This window comes from Petaurus breviceps, unplaced genomic scaffold (genome assembly GCF_028583685.1).
Source record: "Petaurus breviceps papuanus isolate PSGF00001 unplaced genomic scaffold, PetGlider_PUasm1.0 37, whole genome shotgun sequence".
NCBI lineage: Eukaryota > Metazoa > Chordata > Mammalia > Diprotodontia > Petauridae > Petaurus > Petaurus breviceps.
Genome location: NW_027186296.1, coordinates 59,084,263 through 59,106,428, shown reverse-complemented (window position 1 = coordinate 59,106,428; position 22,166 = coordinate 59,084,263). Strand labels below are relative to the sequence as shown.

General features: G+C 36.4%; 1 protein-coding gene across 5 annotated transcripts in view; it reads left to right on the top strand.

The window, feature by feature from the left end:
• Window positions 1-22,166, top strand: part of CHD2 (chromodomain helicase DNA binding protein 2) — a 153,458-nt gene that overhangs the window by 27,221 nt on the left and 104,071 nt on the right. For all 5 annotated transcript variants that reach the window (XM_069098519.1, XM_069098521.1, XM_069098517.1 and 2 more), the window contains exon 6: window positions 18,491-18,722. In XM_069098519.1, coding sequence (XP_068954620.1) covers window positions 18,491-18,722 — 232 coding nt within the window. The remainder of the gene's footprint in view (window positions 1-18,490; window positions 18,723-22,166) is intronic.

Below are 22,166 nucleotides of genomic sequence, written 5' to 3'. Positions count from 1 at the left end.
TATATTCACCAAAATTTGCTTTGAATAATGGCTGTTTTACAGAAATCAAATAAAGGTAATGAAAAATTATAGAGCAGTCTATACTTTTCTCACAATGTATGAAATTTTAGCCGAATTTTATAGATGAGAAAATGTTGTTAGGGAGATTATATGATTTGTCCATTGTCACAAGCCCAGCTAGACCCAGCTTTTTTTGTCACCAAATTGTCAACAAAGGAGTTTCAAAAGAATTTTCAGCAATTTATGAAATAAATGGTATTTTTTAAAAAGATGATTTGAATTCTTTGAAAAGGGTATCATCTATTTTTATAATACCTAGTACATTTAATTAATCAACCATTAGTTCATCCATCTCTTACACATGTCATTTGTATGACATGAATAGCCTTTAAAGTTTGCAAAGCATTTCACATATATCATCTCATTTATGTTTCTGAGGTATAGGTACTATAGGTATCATTTTCATTTTGCAAATGAAGAAAACTGAGTCTGAGACAAGTTAACTGATTACCTTCTGATTACACAGTTAATAAAAGTCAGAGTCTGGATTTGAATCTATTTTCCTGACTCCCAAGTTAAACCCTCTATGTTCTATATCAGAGGTGTCAAACATGCTGCCCACAACACTACAGCAGTGAACCAGGTTAAATTGTAACTGGAAAATAACACAATAAAAATGCAATAAAACTGATAACATGACATTTTAAAACTAAGTCAATATGCAGCCTGCAGTGACTCTTATGTTTTAGTGGCCCTGTTTCTTTTTGAGTTTGATACCCCTGCTCTACATCATGTTCTTTTCATTAGAATGTAAGCTTGATTGCCAGGACTATTTCTTTCCATCTGTTTTTATCCACAGTGCCTGGCACATAGGAGGTGCTTAATAAATGTTTGTTTAATGGAATAGATAGATCATAGTTCTTAAGTTGCAAGGGGCTTTAGAGATTTTTTTTTTTTAGTCCAATCTCATTTTATAGATTAATTCCCCTAAAGGTTGTAAAGTATTACTATTTTGAGTTATTTTATATAGGCATTTATATCTGTTCTTTGTTTTCTTCAATTTAGCATTTTTCCAGTTTGATTTTCAAGAATTAATAATTACTTAATAGTGATCCTCATCTAAATAAAATTAATTACCTAGAAAGAAATTATTCAGTTTTACCTTTGTGAATTGTAAAGCCAATATGAAGTTTTCAAAATGTAAATGGCTTTTTTCCCCCCCAGAAGTCTTCATTGAAAATGAGTTACCTCAAATTACTTAACAGGTTATTATGTCAAAAGTTTTGGCAAAGTCACCTCTTACTCATGAGTTTTTGCATTGTGTGTGATTCAGTGTATCTTCCCTTAGAAACAATGTCACCAGGTGTTTAGGTTCCTAGACCAGTTAAAAAAAGTCTCTTGAATTATAATGTACCTGAAATATACATACGATCACAGTTTCTGGAAAGGCCAGAAACACTTTCCTCACACTTATGTGTCAGAAAGAGAATATAACTTCTTTGCTCTGTTCTTAACAACTATTGAAGCCAAAAGGATCATGAGATAGTGAAGATTCCCTATTTAAATCCTTTTTGCAGAGAAAAGTTGAAAGTAGGTGTTAATGGATTTTTGGATGCTCAAGATTAAGGTAATAATCAGTATTTTAGAGGAAAAGGCATTTAATTCCTTGGCTAGGAAGCATTTTATCTCTGAACCTCAGCAGGAGGGAAGAAGGAACAAATTTGTAGGTCTCAACAATTTTAGGGGCAAGTAGGTGGCACAAGATCCATCGTTGGACCTGAAATTAAGGAGCTCTGAGTTCAAATACAGCTTCAGACACTAGCTATGTGACCCTGGGCAAGTTACTTAAGTCTGTTTGCCTCAGTTTCCTCATCTGTAAAATGAACTGGAGAAGGAAAGGGCAAACCACTCCACTGTCTTTGCTAAGAAAACCCCAAATGGAATCATGAAGAGTTGGACATGACTGAACAACATATGACATAGTAGGTGCCTAGCACATGCTTGTTTGGGTACCTAAGTGGTGCAGTGGAGAGTATGGGCCTCATTTTCATGAATTCAGATCTGTCCTCAGACATGTTCTGTCATCCTGGGCAAGTCACTTAACCCTGTTTGCCTCAGTTTCCTTATCTGTCAAATGAATTGGAGAAGGAAATGGGAAATCACTCCAGAAAACCCCATCTTGAAGTGTCAGACTCCATAGAAAAACTACTAAACAATAACAAAAACAATTTTAGACCAACCTGGAGATGAACAAAAGGTCATGGTGTTGGTGCCTGGGGCTTGGGAAGGGGAGACCAAGTAGGTAAGGCTGATCTGGGCAGTCATCCTACTCATCAGGGCCAGCTATTTTAAGGTGGCTGCCCCCTTTGAATCTGAATAAAATCACCTTGCATTAAGTGCATACTTTGCCCACCACTGTACTAGACTTACTAGTCCATAACTATTTAGACTGGCCAACTAGTCTTTTAAACCCAGTCACTGGAGGTGAATGAGCTATGTCTTCTGAAGCAGCCTGTTATAGTTTTAAGGAATAAGTTGAAATTTGGCTCTTCATGCATTGGTTCTAGTTAAGCCATATTGTAAGTTGTAAATATAGAAAAATTTTTCCTTAGAAGCAATGTCAGTATGCCCCTTGATCCCCTCTGTTTCACTTCTTCTGAGATCTTACTCCTTATAACAATTCCTCTAAGCTTTATCTTTACCCATTGATTTGTCTGTCCCTCTATAGGCTCCCCAACCTAAAAAAAAAAGCAGCAAAACAAAAAGACCTTTCCCTAAATAGTAATAATGATAGTTAATATGTGTATAGCATATACTATGTACCAGGAATTGTGCTAATTACATTATCTCATTTGATCCTCACAGTCCTCTGAGGAAAATCTGTGTAAAATTTTTTTACCCTACCTTTGTGCCTCCAAAGAAGTGTGAATTATTACATGAAAAGATAAAACATGTTGATGTTATATAATACTCTACATACATTTTTATGCATTTCTGATTTTCTAAACTTTCTGTGTTGTCTGCAGCTTCTGCAAAACTCTCCCAAAATTCCCATTTCTTATGCCTACCTGAAATACAGTAAACTGTGGTGAGGAAAATAGCGATGGGGAAGGGATAACTGCATTCTCATTTTATAGCAGAGGAAACTGAGGCAGAGGTTAAGTGACTTACCCAGGGTCACACACCTAGTGTTTTGAGGCTAGATTTGAACTTAGTTCTTCCTAACTCCAGGCCCAGTGTTGTATTCACTGTCACCTAACTGTATCCTATCGCTTGACTGCTGCCCCCTTTAAACTTTTCATATTTCTCTCCATTGTGACTTGTAGGGAAGAAGAGTATATATTCAGTACTGATACTTTCTTACCACCTGCTGTTTCAGAAGTGACCTCTTAATTGACAGGCCAACTAACCTTTCCTTTTTCCTCATTAGTGTTGAATTGTGTAACATTTAACACCATTGAACTCTTTTTTTAGATTGATCTTCTCTGGGCTTAAGGCTTCGGCTTTGGACAAAGCTCCCTGGATTCTCATTTTACCTGACTTCCTTCTGGTTATCCCTTACTGGTTGAATTTCTTTCCACCCACTAAATGTGGATTTACTCCAGGGCTCTTTTTTTGAGCATCCTTCTCTCCTCTCTTGGTCATTTGTCAAAGCTTCGGTTGTGAACTCTATGCAGATGACTCCCAGATTTATGTATGTAATCCTATCTTGCCCTGAGCTCTGGTCCTATATATCCAACACTTTATTTTCTATTTATTTTACCAGACTATCACTCATCTTATTAAAAATTGAATTTACTATTTTCCTTCAGTTTCCCTTTTAATTTTCCCCTCTCAACAAACTTTAATTTCTGTTGATGGTAATACCATCCACTCAGTTGACCAGTCTTGGTAAGCTAAATCATATACTCAAACCTCCCAGTTTCTCTTCCATTTCTAATTCAAGCACATAACATGTAGTGAAAAAAGTATTGGGTTTAGTCAGAGGATCTGGGTTTAAATTTGTAGCTCTTCTACTTACTGACCTGTTTGACAGTGCAAGTCACTTAACCTTTCTGGCCTTTGGTTTGTTTGTATGCAGAGTAAGAGTTTTGGATTAGAATATCTCATAAATCTGCTTCAACTCTGAAGCCTGTGTTCTTAAGCCATATTTATTTTACCTTGGAAATTTCTCTTGCATCCTTCTCTCCATTTACATTGATGTCATTTCAGTTAATACCCTCAACACCTTGCCTGAACTAGTATAATTGTCTCTTGAATGATTTTTTGCCTCCAGTCTGTTTTCTTCTCCAGTATCCTTCAAATTGCTACCAAAGTAATATTCCTGATGCTTATGTCTTATCTGTCACTCTACTGTTCAAAAAACATTTATTGACTTACCACTGCATGTAAAAAAATATATAAGCTGTCTAGTTTAGCATTTGGAGTTCTCTGCAGTCTGGCTCCAATTAACCTTATCAGCTTTATTTCATAATTACCTTTCACTCACTATTGTGCTTTAGCCATAATCTGCTGTGGTCCTGTAACTCTAACTCCAATACAGTACCAGCCTTTTATCAGACTGATGTAGACTGATTCCTCTCCAGAACCCTCCTGTACATGCCATGATTAGAATATATTCCTTCCATATGGAAGGAACAGGGATATCCCCATCTGTTGCAGTATTTCTCATTCTAGTTCAGTGTTACTTTCTCCATGAAGACTTCATTAATTTCCCTTTCATATAGTTGTATGCGTTCCTCTTCAAATTTCTTATAGTACTTTGGAACTCATATGTATAACATTCCAATTTTTGTATTCTATTTATGTACATAGAATATTTAGACTAGGTGGGTACTTGGAGATCATCTTGTCCCATTCTCTCATTTTTCATTTGAGGAAACTGAGGTCTGGAGAGATTAAATAAATGACCCAAAGGTCATCTTGGGTCATGGCATAGCCAAGTTGGGAATTCGGATCCTTTGACTCCAGACCCACTGTTACATTATAACTCATTTTTCCTCTTCATTGTAAGGACCTTGAGGGCAGGGACTTTGGTCCATTTTCACTTGTGTATCCCCAATATCTTGTATATAAAGATATTTAATCATGCTAATTAATTTGAAATTAGTTGCTAGATTAGCACCCAAAGCTTAGTGAAGTCATGTTGTCTGAGTAGAAGTATTAGCCTAAGTTCTGTTTACTCAGATTTGGTGAAAGTTATAAAGGAGGATAAGGAAATGGTGTACCTGACCCTTTTCCCAGGTTATAAAGCCAGAGATGGAGAGAGTGGAGGAGTGAAATAGGTGAAGTTTATCTTTGATGTCCTCCCTTCACCATTTCTCCATGTCTGTATTCTGCTTTCTGGCAGGTCTCTTCAGTTCATGAGTGCCCTCATGTAACAGCCTTATTTGCTTTATCAGCTCCTCCCCACCCCAAAATTTAATAAGACTATAAAATTGTATATTTTTCTATGTTCCCTCCAGGTTAAAACTCTGTCTTAGTGTAGAGAACAGTTGGATGTTCAGAGGGAAATAATCTAGGGAAATTATTAGTTTGAGGAAGAGAACAACTGAAGGAATTAGGAAAGCCCTTATCTGGGAGGTGGCTCTGGAGTTGTATTTTGTAGGAAGCTAGGGTTCCAGTAAAGCAGGGAGAGCATTTTAGGCTTGAGGGGCAGCCTGCACAAAGATATAGAGGAGGAGATGGAATAGAGTCTAGTGAATGGCAAATAGGCCACTAAAAGGCAGGATGTGATCATAATCTGGATTAATACAAGGAGATCACAACTCTGTATGTAGATTTGGTAGTATCTGTGTAGAAAACTAAATTCATTCAGGCTGATGGATCATGAAGAGAAAATGTAGAGAGTATAGTGCCTTACACTCATAAGTGTGTGTTACACATATACACTTGAAACTTATGTAGAAGGAGCATGGTAGATAGAGTGCTAGCCTTGAATAGGGAAAATTTAATTTTCAAATCCTGCCTTTCACTCTAAAGCTATCTAATCCTGAGCAGGTTATTTAGCTTCCACTTGCTTCTGAAAACTTGTCTCCTAAATCTATCTATCCATTTGGATTTTTTTTTTTTGGAGGGAAGTTGGGGTTAAGTGACTTGCCCAAGGTCACAGGGCTAGATGTGTGTGTGTGTGTGTGTGTGTGTGTGTGTGTGTGTGTGTGTGTGTGTGTGTGTGTGTTAAGTGTCTGAGGTCGGATTTGAACTCAGGTCCTCCTGACTCTAGGGCTGGTGCTCTATTCACTGTGCCACCTAGCCGCCACTTAATTTTTTTTTTGGAGGTATCTATTCATTTAGTGGAGGGAGTTCTTACATCAAGAATTGCTTCCTTTTGCAACTCTTTTTTTCTTTTTGGAGGGCAATTGGGGTTAAATGACTTGCCCAAGGTCACACGGCTAGTTTTTGTGTTAAGTGTCTGAGGCCAGATTTGAACTCAGGTCCTCCTGACTCCACAGCCTGTGCTCTATTCACTGCACCACCTAGCCTCCCTGTTTTTGCAACTCTTCAAATGTGAATCTAAGGGTGTTAACCCATATTTAATGTTGTGAGGTAAGGAGAGTTTTGGCTTTTAATCTGCATTGAATTAGTAATAATCTGGCTAGCAGTAGAACATAATAGGTGCTATGACTCTTCCACATCAGCATAGGCCTTACAGCTTTATTACTTCTGATTAGAGTTCCTATGAGAAAAGGTTAAAGGACCTGGAGATTTTTATTCTGGAGAGGACTGAATAGGCTATGTGTCGACTTCCTCCTGTTGGTTAGTAGGCACAGAGACTGTTAACAGTTGAAGTAACAATTCATTTGGGGCAAACATTTATTGAACAGTTAAGTGTGGTGCTAGGCATAGTGGGAAGACACCAGGATGACAGATTTTGATAAATCATTAGGTCTGTACAACTCTGAGATCCCATACAACTCATTGATTCTGTGATCTTTCTTTTTTAAAAAAAATATATCTTTTGTTTTTATATCACCTAGTTCCCATCTGATGTTCCCTACAGAGATCCAGCCATGCTTCATAACAAAAGACTTTTTTTTAAAGAAAGGAGGAAGAGGAAAAAAATTCAGCAAAACCGATCAGTATAATTAAAAACAAATCTGATGTTTTATTCAGTGTTCTACACTAATGGACCTTTACCTGTTTAAAAAAGAGGAAGTGGAAGTGTCTTTTCATATCTCTTCTTTATAATTTTGTATAAATTACACACATTTATTTTTTGTAGTTTTGCTATATTTATTTTGGATTGTTTTGTGATGATTGTTTCCATTTCTATTTATATAATCATTGTGTATATTGTTTTCCTTCCTCTTTTACTTTACTTTGCCTCAGTCATGTAGCCCTAATTCTGTGTTGGTTTTTTTTTTAATTCATCATGTTAATTTTTTTTTGCTTTTTGGAGGGGGGAAGGCAGGGCAGTTGGGCTTAAATGACTTGCCCAAGGTCACACGGCTAGTAAGTGTTAAGTGTCTCAGGCTGGATTTGAACTCGGGTCCTCCTGACCCCAGGAATGGTACTCTATTCACTGTGCTACCTAGTCTCTCCAGTCATGTTCATTTCTTACAGCATAGTATATTTCATTTCATTAATGTGTCACACTTTGTTTAGGTATTGCTCAATTGATCAGTAGCTATTTTGTTTCCATTTCTTCATTTATTTATCTATCTATCTATTTATTTATTTTTTGGAGGGGGAAGACAAGGCAAATTGGGGTTAAGTAACTTGCCCAAGGTCACACAACTAGTAAGTGTGTCAAATGTTTGAGACCAGATTTGAACTCAGGTCTTCCTGACTCCAGAGCTGGTGCATTGTGCCACTTAGCTGCCTCTCCTTCCTCCCCCAGTTCTTTAGTACCACAAAAGTATTGGCATAAATATTTTGGTGAATATGGAGCCTTTCTTTTTTGTCAGTAACCTCTTTGGGGTAATGTGTCTATTATTGCAAACTCTAGATCAAAGAATATGATAATCTTTTGTCATTTTATTTGAATAAATCCAAATTGCTTTCCAAAAAGATTTTACTGATTCACAGTTCCACCAGCAGTGTACTAGTTTGCCTGTCTACAACTTCTCCATCACTATTTGCATTTTTTTGTCATTTTTACCAATTTGCAAGGTATGAAATAAGACCTAAGGCTTTTAAAAAATTTATGTTTTATTAATTATTTGCAACATTCTTTTAGATGGTTGTTAATGGTTTGTAATTTTTCTTTTGAGAACTTTTGTTTCTTTGAACACTTACCTTTTGGGGAATGGCTTTTGGTCTTATATATTTCTGTTAGCTGTTTGTAAATCCTGATACCAAACCATTATTTTAGAAATTTAATACAGATTTTTCCCCCACTAGATTGTTTTTCTTATAATCCCTAGATGCATTAATTTTGTTTGTTCAAAAGTTTTTCAATTTCATTTAATCAACATTATCTGTTTTATCCTTTGTAATCTCTACTTTTCTTACTTTTTAAAGAATTCATCTACTCAGGTCTGTGAAGGATATATATGATCTTCTCTTTAATTTACTATGATTGTTTGCTATTTCTAATTATGTCCTGGAAAAAGTGTTGGATTTAGCATTAGAGGACTTGGACTTGAATCTAGATTTTGCCACTTTTTACCTGTATGACCTTGGGCAAATTATGTAATCTGATTTCCTTTCTTCTTATTTTTGAAATAGCAAGATTGGATCAGATGACTTCTAAAATCTCTTCCAGCTCTAAATCTGTCATCCTAAAAACCAAATAACTGTTATTATTAAGTAAGAAGTCATCCTGAAAAAATATCCTGGGGTGAGCAAAGCAGTTGTTAGACTGAAAGCTTAATATATGAGTTGCAGGGTGAGGTAGCAACTAAGAAAACTAATGCAGGGGCGGCTAGGTTGCTCAGTGAATACAGCACTGGCCCTGGAGTCAGGAGGACCTGAGTTCAAATCTGTTGTCAAACACTTGACACACTAGTTGTGTGACATTGGGCAAGTCACTTAACCTAATTGCCCCGCCTTCCCCCCTCCAAAAAAAGCAAAACAAAACAAAACAAAAACCTAATGCAACCCTGGGATGCATTAAGAGAAGAAAAACTTACAGGAGTAGGAAAATGACTTCCACTGTACTCTGTTAATATTAGAAATTACTTGAATTATTGTATTCAGTTTTGGGCACCATGGTTCAAGAAAGATGTTAATAAACTAGAGAATGTCCAGAAGAGAGCAACCCAGATGGTGAAAGATCTTAAGTCCATATTATGAAGGTTGGTTGAAGGAACTGGGAATGTGGAGCCTGGAGAAGAGAATACTTGTGGTGGTGGTGTTGGGGGAAGCATGATAACTGTCTTCAAGTATTTGAGGGCCCTTATGTTGCAGAGACTAGATTTATTCTGTTTGACCCCAGATTTGTATTTGACAAATAATGAGTAAGTTGCAAAGAACTAATTTCAGTTTGATGTCAGGAAAAATTCATAATAATTAGAGTTTGAAAGGGAAATGGGTTGCTCAAAGGGATGGGTAATTTCCCTTCTGTGGAGGTCTTCAACAGAGGCTGGACAGCTAGCACTTATTTGGTATGTCACAATGAGAAATTCTTTGTGTGTGTGTGTTAAGTGTCTGAGGCTGGATTTGAACTCAGGTCCTCCTGACTCCAGGGCCAGTGTTCTATTCACTGTGCCACCTAGTTGCCCCTAACAATGAGAAATTCTTTCAAGGATGGGTTGGATTAGATGTACTCTGAATTCCCTTCCAAATTTCAAATTCTGTGATTTTTTGGAAAAGTTTATTTGGGGCATCCTGTGTATAAGATACTGTGCTGAGTACTTGGGATAGAAGCATTTGAAAATTACTGGCCCTGACTTTTAAAGGAATCTACTTTTTCTTGGTGAGGGATGGGGTGGGGAAGAAGACTACAGGAAAATATATTTGCATAGTTAACTATAATACACATTATGGTAGTGTAAAGTGTTTTAGGAAAATCTGAGGAGAAATGAACACTTTAGATTATCAGGAAAGAATTAATGGAAGAGCCAGCTAAGATGAAGAAAGGAAGGATTCTCAAAGACAAGTTTGAGAAGACATGGTGGATCATATTTGTGTATATATGGAAGTGGGAGAATGCATATATACTTAAAAAATAACTAGCAGTCCAATTTGGCTAGAAACTGAAATAAATGAAAGAGAGGCTTAGGAGTATGAAATAGTCTGAAATGTTAGAATCCGGTTGGCCTTAAATGTTAAGCTAAGGAATTTGTTTCTTATCTTATAGACAACATAGAGATTTCAGGAGGTTTTTGATTAAAGGAAGAGACATGGTCAAATGTACATTTGAAAGATTTTTGGCAACTATATTGTGTGGTCTTTGGAGAAGAAAAGGGAGAAACTGGATCTTGATAACTACATGATAGTGACCTAAACACCTTAAAGTACAATATAAATCCTAGTTACAACTACAACTTCTGCCCATATCCTTGGTATAAAAATTACTTTCTTTAAAAATCACGGAATTAAAAAATCATAATAAAAGAGCAATAAAACACCTGTGTAAACACAGCAAGAAATCCAGCATTCAGTCAATAGAACTAACTAAAGGTGAGGAAGCCAGCCCAATATAGTTTCATCTGGTCAAAGGCAGACATTGCTGGTCAGGAGTTCACACACATGGCCCTGCTGTCATAAAATGAAATCGTTATTGCTTATCCCAAGTAATTCACATGCCACCATGAGAGTAGTAAGTGGATAATGCAGAGATATTTTTGACAGGAGACATTTCCTAAGAATTACAGTTGCCCCAAAGTGGAACAGATTCCTGAGGGAGGTGCTGAATGTCCTATCATTGGAAGTTATCTACATCCTTATTTAGGATGTAGGTACTTCTTACCCATCCCTTAAAGCTCAGAAGCTACCTCCTACAGTTGGGAACTCATAACACATTGCTTTGTATTTAGAATGTCATTGCATATTAGTATAATATATACATGCATGCCTGTATATATATGTATATGTGTATACATCTGGCTGTACATGTATGTATTAATTAACCCCAACTAGATTGATTTGAATTGAATGCTGCTTAGGTAAGGAGTAGACTGTGAACTTCTAATGCCAAAGTTCTGTGATACTGTGTCATGTTATTTTGAAAATTTTATGTTTAGGGGACAAATGTTGAATGGAAAATAGATCTCAAATTCTTATCTTCACTGAATTGGTGGCGATTCACAATATCAGGCTCTTTTACTATTCTCTTATAATTATGTTGAGAATTTCAGATCTCTACTCATACGTTAATAATCTTCCTTTAATTATTGTTCGAGGCACCCATGTTTGCAAACTCAGGGTCAGCATCTACTCATGTTTCTCCTCCATCCTCCATCATTTCTAGTCAGTTACCATGTCTTGCAAATTCTATCTCTACAACATAGTTAAAATCTCTACTTGCCCACTCACATGGCCATTTCTCTGGTTCCCTTCTCTCCTCTTACCTGGATGTATGCAACAACCCCCTAATTGGACTGATGGCTTCTATTTTCTCCCCTCTCCAATTTACCTTTCACATAGTTTTCAAAATAATCTCCCTAAATCACAAGTCATTAAATCACCATGTCATTCTCCTACCCAGGAACATTCAATGATTTTCAGTTGCTTTAAGGATAAAATAGAAAACTTAACAGCTTAGCATTTAAAGTTCTTCAGTCTGGCTCTTAGCCTTTCTCTTGATGTTCTTAAAAAACTTTTCTAGTCAAACTGGCCTACTGGTTGGTCTTGGTGGTAAATGTACTTGCTCACTCACCTCTTTGAAGAGGTAAACTTATTATAAACTCCTTGAAGACTTATTTTCATTAGCTTTTTTCTTTCTTTCAAAGTCGCCAGTGCTTTTCATATACCAGTTACTTAATGAGGACCTTGGATTGGATTCAGGAATGCCATGTATTAACCTAATCTAGGTAGAACTTATTCCTCCTAGACTAACAGAAGAGAGAAAAGAGCTAATTTTTAACTTTGTTTCTTCCATTTCACAAATAACCAATAAGGATTTAATTGTTATTTTATTTGAATGTTGGTTGTAATTGTTATTTAATAATGTTCAACTTGGTAAATAAATGAGATAAGAAATGGTTAAAAGTTTTGGATGGGTTGTAAATCATTGGTCTTTTCTTGAAAATCAAATCACAGAATCCATTTTAAAGCTATTGTGGAAAACAGAATCACTACTCTAAGAAAAACAACAAATAATGAGTTTTTGAAAATCGTTTTCCTCCATTTTGCAAGTTTATTAAGGGGCAGAGCAAAGTATAAGCGTAATAGGGATTGTAAAATGGAGGAGCAGTCTGTGTCCTAAAATGGATTCTTTGTGGCAGAGAGCCCTGTAGTTATTTCTGAAGCTGTGGTGGGTTTTTTTTTTGGGGTGTGTGTGTGTGTGTGTATGTGTGTGTGTGTGTGTGTGTGGTGGGTATATGTGTCTGTGTGTGTGTGGTGTGTGTGTGTGTGTGTGTGTGTGGGTGTGGGTGTGTGTGTGTTTTAATGTTTCAATGCTGCCCTCTGGTATCCAGCTTGGAAAATGCAGTTTTTAAACCACAGTTTAAATTCAAAGAATGTCATAATATAACCTGCCCTCCATTTCTCTCAGAGAAAGGGTTCAGTAACGCCATGTTTCATCATTTTAAAAAGGATTTTAGAATGATACTGAGTCCTTTTATTATGTTATCAATAACATGAAAAATAAAACCATTTCTCCTGACTTCAAAGTTATATTTTCTACCTTGACCAGAATGCTTAATACCCACATCTTTCTAGTACAACTTGCATTTTACCTTGGATTTATAGCAGTTTTTTATTTCATTCATTTACAAGTTCAAAGAATTAACTTTTCAAGTGTAGTATGCTAGAATACTAGAACTGGGAGGGCTCATTTATCCTGAAACATCTTCCTTTATAGAAGTGGAGATCTAAATCCAAAGAAGTGACCATGTACGTATTTTTGAGGACTCTTTTCATTTTACTTTACAAATAAAATTTCTTCTCTTTCCTCTTTTTTCTTTTCCAGTTACCTTTACTATGTTAATATTTGTTGAATAAGAACTGTTGAGATTTCTTCTGTTTAGATTTTAATAATTTTTATTTCTGTTTAAAAAAACCTTTTAGGACAGTTGAAAAACATGTCATAAAATTTCTGAAAGTTAATAGTCTTTATATCTATTTTATAATTCTCATTGCCCTTGTAGCACAGGAGGGTATATTACTATAAGTAGGCAGAAAGCTTGAATTTGTAATAGACAGCAAGGAGAGGCTGTAGATTCTTGAAGGAATGACATGAAAGAAGTAATGTTTTAATATCCCCATTACACAGAAGATCAGTTGAAGGCAGAAAGACCAATTTAATAGGCTATTACAGTAATTTTGGCATGACCTGGGACCTTGGGGGAAGGAGATGAAAGGACTTGGTGATGAAGGATGAAGTGAAAGATGAATTTAAGATTTCCTTATTAATTCTTTTTTTTTTAACTGAAGTGCACAACTAAACATTTCAGTCCTTATATTTAACTGGTAAAATATAAGATCTTCTATTTGATATTTAAAACCTTTCACAGTCTGACTCTAATTTGCCTTTCCAGGCTTATTACATATTTCTTTTTTGCATAAGCTTATGTTCTAGCCCAAATAGGCTATTTGCTGATCCTCATACAAGACATTTTCTCTATGACCTTCTGGTGCCTTTCTTTGTACAGACTACTACTCTTGTGCCAGGAATGTACTCCCTCCTCACTTTGGCCTCTTAAACTCCCCTGAGTTGACAAAGTCTCAGCCTAAGTGCTACTTCCATTAAGAGACACTTCCTGACTCTCCCAAAAGTTGCCATGTATTTATTTTTCCCTATATTTTATATTTACTTGTGTAAGTTTTCACCTACCTCATAGAATGTAAATTCCTTGAAGATAGAGACTACTTTGTTTTGTCTTTGTATTCTCAGTGTCTTACACAGTGCCTGGCACATAGGCAAAGTGATTTTAAATCCTTACTGAATGAACTGAGCCAGTATTCTTTGTTCTTAATTTTAAATGCTTGATTGAATATTTTATTTTTCTATAATAACTGAATAGAGAATTTTAAGATTTTCATAAGCACTTTAATATACACAATCACATTTGATCCTCACAGTAAATAGCCTTAGTCATACAAGTATTATAATCCCCATTTTATAGCTGAGAATACTGAGATTCAGAGGTTAAGTGCTCTGGATTGGGAGTGGAATCAGGAGCCTAGGGTTCTAAACCTGTCTTAAACCTCTTACTAACTCTGTGACCCTAGACAAGTCACTTAACCTTTCTGAGTCTATTAAAGTGTTTATGAGTCTCAGTTGTAAAATGGGGCTAGTAGTACCTATATAGAAAGATTGTTTTAAGGGTGAGATAATGTATATAAAGGCTTTAAGTCTTTATAAATGTCAGTTATTATTAGTTGTTTAATTCGAGGCTTGACAGTTAACTTTAGAGCCCCATTTTCCTTAACTGTAAAATGGAGAAAAATAGTATTTATATAGTGTATCCCTAGAGGTTATGAAGAAAGCCTTTTCCAAACCTTAAAGCCCTGTTTAAATATGAAAACTTATTATTCATTAAGGTCAGAGAGTAAATGTAGGAGGTGATACTTGAACCCAGGACTGTCATTCAAGTGTCCATATGCTTTTGCATTTAACAAGGGTGTTCCTGCAGTGGGAGAGAGGGGTTGGGGTGTGATGAATAAGGACTTAATCTAGAATGGATCTTAAATTACCTAGTCTGTTTTCTGGCTTTTAGGTAGGTGAAGTGTTATTCTCATTTTATAGCTGAGGGCCAGAGAAATCGAATAATTTGTTTAACAACTTTTGTATATCACCAAGTTCACATTTTCCTGTCTACAGTGAGTTCAGGACTTGTCTCACTGTCTTTCCCAACTTCTGCCCTCATATTAGGGGGCTTCATTATACATATTGATACCCTAACTTTTTAGTTCTTCTGTTTACTCAATTCACTTGACCTACTTCTCTGTTCCAGTTCATCTGCAGATAATCATGCCCTTGTGATCTTGCTAGCACCTGGAGATGTTACACTTCCATGTTCATGAAGTCCCAAATTGCTTTATTTGGTGATAATCTTTTATTATTCTATTTTTCTCATTCCTTTTGACTCCCAACCCCTGATCTCCATTCCTTACATCCCCTCAGTTCTTTTCCAGGCCATCATCTCTGCACTGGCCATATTCTCCCTTTCCTATCTTGACTGCTTGGTGAACCAATTCAACTTTAGTTTCCAGTTCCTCTCCTTTTTGTCCTATTACTGATTGTGCCTTGGTTCTACTGTACATTTATATTATCCGGTCTTACCCAGGCCCTCTACTACTAAATTAGATTGTCTTTCTATTCCTCCCTAATCAGTTCACTAACTCACTCCATTGCAGTTATTCCAAATTTTCTTCTTTTTCCTCTAGCCTACTAGCAACTATTCCATCTATACTTTTCTGCTGAGGACTTCTCCTTACTTCACTGAAAAATTGGAGCCATTCACTGAAAGTTTCCAAATAGATTTTCCACATAGCTGCTAAAGTGATTTTCATTTATGTCTAGCATATCATCACCCTACTAAATAAACTCTAGTAGCTACCTAATATCTCTAGAATAAAATAGTGTCATATGTAATAACTTGTCCTCTTCCTACCTTTCTAATCTTTTTTTCCCCTATCCTCATCATTTTGTTTTTATTTTTTAATCATATTTTCCCCAATTACATGCAAAAACAATTTTTAGGATTCTTTTTGTTTGTTTTGTTTTTGCCTTTTTTTGGAGGGGGGAAGGCAGGGCAATTGGAATTAAGTGACTTGCCCAGGGTCACACAGTAAGTGTTAAGTGTCTGAGGTCAAATTTGAACTCAGGTACTCCTGACTCCAGGGCCGGTGCTCTATTCACTGCGCCACCTATCTAGCTGGCACAACATTCTTTTTTTAAAAACGTTTTGAGTTCCAGATTCTATACCTCCTTCCCTCCTCTGTGTCCTTTCCTGAGATGGTAAGCAATCTGATATAGGTTATACACATGTAATCATGTAGAACACTTCCATGTTAGTCATTTTATGCAAGAAGATAGAAAGAAACCTAGCATGCTTTAGTCTGTATTCAGACAATATCAGTTCTTTCTGTGGAGGCAGATAGCATTTTTCATCATGAGTCATTTGGGGTTGTCTTGGATCATTACATGCTGAGAAGAGCTCTGTCATTCACAGTTGTTCATTGTACAATATTGCTGTTACTGTATACAGGGTTCTCCTGGTTCTGTTCACTCTACTTTGTATCAGTTCATGTGCTTCTTTCTAGGTTTTTCTAAAATAACTGCTCATCATCTCTCATAGCACAGTAATATTCCATTACAATCATATGCTACAACTTGTTCAGCCATTCCCCAATTGATGGACGTCCCTTCAATCTCTAATTCTGGCCACCACAAACAAGAGCTGCTGTAAATATTCCTGTACAAATACTACCTTTCCAATCTTTATACTTCACTCCCCTCCATGAATTTAACATTCCAACCGCACCAAACTATTTGCTATTCCTTGCAAACATTTCATCTCCTGACTTTTATCTTTTTTTTTTTAACTGACTGTCCCCCATACCTGGAATACTTTTCTCCTTTCCTCTGCCTTTTATTTGGCTTCTTTTCAGTCTCATCTAAACCCTACTAGAAGTAGGATCCCCTCATTCTTCCCTGCTGCTAGTGTCTTTCTGTAGGATTACCTCCCATCTACTTGTACGTATTTTATATGGACCTAGCTTTTTATGTTTTCTTCCCAGTTGGAATGTGAGCTCTGTGAAGTCAAGAACTATATTCAGCTTTTCTGTGTGTCCCCAGGATTTAGCAGAGGACCATAATAAGTACTCATTGGTTGTCCAAGGTCACAGCTAACATACAGTGGGTACAGGGAAGACTAGAACTCATTCCATTTTCTGTGACGTTATGCTGCTTCCTAAGAATAAGTTGCTTTTTATATGTGGCTTTCCATTTACTTTTTTTCCATTAGAGTCAGTGATAATTGGTTTAAAAAACAAAAAGGTATGAGCATACTAGGTTGAAAAATCCTTTTCTGATTAACTTACAGGATAAAATAAGAGTGTCTGGTGGCTGGAAAATAACAAATGAAATTGAATACTTGGATTTTTTAAAACAATTCACATCTTACCAATCACAGAACAGTATTCTTTATTTGCCAAGTTAGTAATTGGATAAAAATTGAAGGAGCAATGTAAAATTGGATTATTTTGCACAAAAATCTTTTCCCCAAGTTAGTTTTTTAACTGTATGTTTCAGTTTGCAGCTGATTAGGACCTGGCACAATTGATAGGTATACAGTTAAGATAACCAGGAGAGTCAGAAATGGTAATAATAAAGTAGACATTTATGTAGCACTTCAAGGTTTGCAAAATGCTTTACATACATTATACCATTTGAGCCTTATAATTATCCATATGAGTTAAGCACTACAAGTATTAGTTACACTTTTCAAATGAGGAAACTGAGGTCAAGAGCTTTATTCAGTGATTTGCCTACAGTCACACAGTTAATAAATGTCTGAGGTAGAATTTGAACCAAGGTCCTCATCTCCAAGTCTAATTATCTATACATAACATCATGTTGCCCTTCAATATTAAAAGGGAAAACATTGAGAATATACTAGAAAATATGAGCATGCTACTGTGAGTATCAGTGCCAGAGCATGGTATAGAGTGGGTGGACTCACAAGAGCTATTAGTTAGTAGGATCCAGGGTTATCTGTCATCTATGGTATACACAATTAACTGTAGGCTAGACTGTGGTCCAGGGCCCCACCTGCTGGCCACATGCATGGACACATGCAATCCTTTGAATAGGTCTGTGCCCATTCATCTTTTTCCAGGTTCCTCTTGTGGCTGTGGAAATGATGCTTTGTGACCAGATGAGTTTAGATAGTTTGCTGACTTAGAGATTGCTGCTGCAAAAAAGCTGTTCTGATTTTGTAGGATAGAAAATCAAAGCACAAAGTGATTCAGTGATGTTATACCCAGTTTAGCTTTTTAGTAAAGATGCTTTCTGATTTACAAAGTACTTTCCTTAGAACTATTCATTGAGGTAGGCATCATAAGTCTTGTTATCCTCACTTCACAGATTTTGAAAGTAAGTCTTAAAGAATATAATTGGTCACACAGTAAATATTACACCACTGCCTACCCATACAGCAAAAACTTGTAAACATGAGATTTAATGTTACTACATTTGACATGCAAAAGCTACAAATGCTGTACTAAGCACTGGAATGGAGATGTGCAATATAAAGTTTGGCCACGTTATAGGAGTGTTAAGAGTATGATGGAAGTTTGGAAGGTGTTTTTGATAAGAGTATTTAATAAAAGTAATATATGAATAAGATTCCTATAATTAATGACCTTAATGACATTTTTCTGGTTTCTTTATCAGGTTAATATAACATAGTCTAATTTTTTTTCTCCCCATAAGTCATTCAGCATCTGAAGAAGCATCAGGCTCAGATTCAGCTAGCCAGTCTGAAAGTGAACAGGGCAGTGAGCCAGGCAGTGGGCATGGCAGCGAATCAAACAGCAGTTCTGAATCTTCAGAGAGTCAGACTGAGTCTGAAAGCGAATCAGCAGGTTCCAAATCCCAGCAAACCCCACCGGAAGCCAAAGAAAAGCCAGCCTCTAAGAAGGAACGGATAGCTGATGTTAAAAAGGTATTTCTGATTTTCATGAAGTCCAACTCTGGTGTGTTTTAAGATCTACTGTCGAATCTTCATTTCCATTGTACCTGAAAGATGAAAACATGTTGATATGTTAACATCTTTCTTCTGGATAGAGAATTTAGATTAATTCAACATTCAATTATTATTTGCTTCCTTCCATATTGATCTAAATTTTTTTTCAGTAGTAACAAAAGTGAGGGAGGAAGCAGAAAATACTTAATTATCCATATCACTACATTTAGGATTTGGTGGTTAGGGGGAATGCATTTATTTTTAACTTAAATTTCCAGTCAGTATAAAGGTACAACAAAAGGCAAAGTTGTAAATAAAGAAAACAAATTACTTATTTTTGTCAAATGTCCTTTTAGTTTACTTGGGTAGATTAGAATTTGTTAGTATGGAATTGAGACCTTTTTAGATATGCAAAATAGCATATGGTAATTAGCTGAGAACTCCATGTTTACAGCAAAAGTTTATCTCAAGAAAACTAGAGAGGAGTTGAACCTGGAGCAATGCTGTCAGGGAAAAAAGGAGATAATGAAGGAACTGGCCTTATGTAGGGGAAGGAAGTTGAAGGACATATACCCTGCCTAGAAGTGCATACAACTATTAATGGCCTTCATGGAGACAGACAGGAAAGGGTTATAAGGTGAAGGAAGGTGGACTGTGTGTTGAAAGGATGAAGCTGCCTCCTACATGTGCTTGGGAATGATGTTTTAATGTATGAGGCTCAAGAGAGTTGTTTTGGGGTTAGAGTTTAGGTGAACCTCATGTTTATTCAGAGTCATGGGAGGGTGACCACAGCTATTGGGAAGGAAACCAGAAGTTGTAAAACAGGCATATATTATTATAAACATTATTACATGACTCTTTTTCTTCTGAGAATTAATGTGAGTAGCAGCTCAAAAGAGAACTATTCATCTGATTCACAAGTGATTTTTCCTTAGATAAGATCAATGTCTTTAGCAAAACAAAAAGGATATTCCTGGCAGTTTGTGAAATTTCCACGAAATGATTTCTGTTAACTGAGAATGCTGATTACAGTTTTTATTAAAGATAGGTGGAAGAAAAAAGATGGTTATATCAAAGAAAGAAAAGTAAAACAAATGATATGAACAAAATGATATCTTGATAATCATGTAACAGACATTTCACTAGTTTTTGGTCTTAAGGTCTAACCTACGTCTTAATGACTTTTTAACTGTAGTTTTAATTTACTTGTAAAAAAATTCCTATACAGCTTATATGTAGGCATACCTTGTTTTCTTGCACTTCATAGATAATAAATTTTTTATGGATTGAAGGTTTGTGGCAACTTTGTGTCAAGCAGTTCTGTGGGTTCCATTCTCCAGTAGCGTGTACTCATTGTGTCTCTGTGTCACATTTTGGTAATTATCACGTTTGAAATATTGTGATCTTTGTTGTTACTATTGTAATTATTTTGGGGCACCATGAACTGCACCCATATAAGATGGCAAATTTAATAGATAAATGTGTGTGTTCTGACTGCGCCACCAACCAGCGGTTTCCCTGTCACTCTCCCTCTTCCCTAGCCTCCCTGTTCCCTGAGATACAACAGTATTGAAATTAGGCCAATTAATAATATATAATGGCCTCTAAAGCGAAAGGACAAGTCAATCAGTGGGGCAAATTTTATTGCTGTCATATTTTAAGAAATTGCCACAGCCACCCCATCCTTCAGCAGCCACCACTCTGTTTAGTCAGCAGCCATCAGTATTGAGACAAGACCCTCCACTAGCAAAAAGATTATAACTCACTGAAGGCTCAGATGATGGTTAGCATTTTTTAGCTATAAAGTATTTTTTAATTAAGATATGTGCATTGTGGGGTGGCTAGGTGGCACAGTGAATAAAGCACTGGCCCTGTAGTCAGGCGGACCTGAGTTCAAATCCAGCCTCAGACGCTTGACACACTTACTAGCCGTGTGACTTTGGGCAAATCACTTAACCCCAATTGCCCTCCAAAAAGCCAAAAAAAAAAAAAGAGATGTGCATTGTTTTTAAAAGACATAATACTATTGCACATTTAATAGACTATAGTATAGTGTAAACATAGCTTTTGTAAGCACCCCAGCTTTTTGTAAACGAAGGTTTTTCCATAGGAAAAAAGCATTAGACTAAGGTAACAAAGGTTAGTTCTTAATTATGAGTTGATAAATTGGATTTTTTTTAGATAGAGGAGATGAGCATATCTTGTAGTCGGAGGGGAAGAAGTCAGTAGAGACGGTCGGCGTGTGCCAGGATTAGACAAGGTGGGAGAGTGAAGGGGTCAAGGGCACTGGAGGCAGGAGGAATAGGAGAATTGAGGGGAAGAGAGAGGGAGTGGGGGGGTGCATAGACAATGGTGTGATCAAATGCAAACTCAAGGAAATGGAGAGTAGTGGTATAAAGCTGAGGTCTAGAGGTCTTTGAATGGCAACTAAGGAATTGAAGAAAGACACAATCAGATTTTTATATAGCAAAAATTACTCTGGTGACAGTATAAAGGATGGATTAGAATAGGTAGACACTAGACGTAGGACTCTAAGTCAGGATGCTTAAGGACTGTATTCAGGTGATGACAGTGGAAGTACAGAGGTGAGGACAGAAGTGTTGAAGAATTGAATTGTGTTTCTTGGATACAGAAGGCAAGATTGAAATAAAAGTCAATAATAGAGGGCCATGTCACTTAGAAAAGGAGGGAAATCAGCAAGAGAAGTGGATTTGATTGGAAAAATAAGTTCATTTTCTTTTTTAAAATTAATTTTTAGTTGTCAACATTCATTCCTATTAACTAAGTTCATTTTTGATATGGCCCTACCTGTGTGATCTTGGACTAGTCACTTAACTTCCCTGGGCCTAAGCTTCACCATCTGTAAAATGAGTGATTGGACTGGATGGCCTTGGAAGTTCCTTCCTGCTCTAGGTCCATGACTCTACTCTCACAAAAAATATGTTAAGGAGGCTCACTGTGTAAACAATCCTTGGAGGCAGTTGGAGTTATGGTTTTTGGGCTTAGATGAGATAGATTTGAGGAATCTGTGCAGCTAAAGGTTTTAAGTCATCTATAAGAAGAAGGTGATCCTTGGGAGTAAAAGAGATTGTCAAGGGATAATGTGTGAAAAAAAAGTTCAAAGACAGACCCTTGGAGATGCCAAAATTAAAGTGTTGGAAAGAGAGAATAGTTAGAATTGAAAGACAGCTATGAACCTCAACTAGGCGGAATGGCTCAGTGAAAAGTAAGAGCAGAGGGAATAAAGACAGGGAGCTTTTTAAAAAGTATGACTGAGAAAGGGTAGAGATATATAGGATATTAACATCTTGAGGGGAGTGTCAGGCCCAAGTGAAGGGTATGTAGGGAAATAAATAGGGGAGAGATTGAATTCCTTATTTATTAAATGGAGACAATATTAAGAAATACCTTTCTCATGGGTTT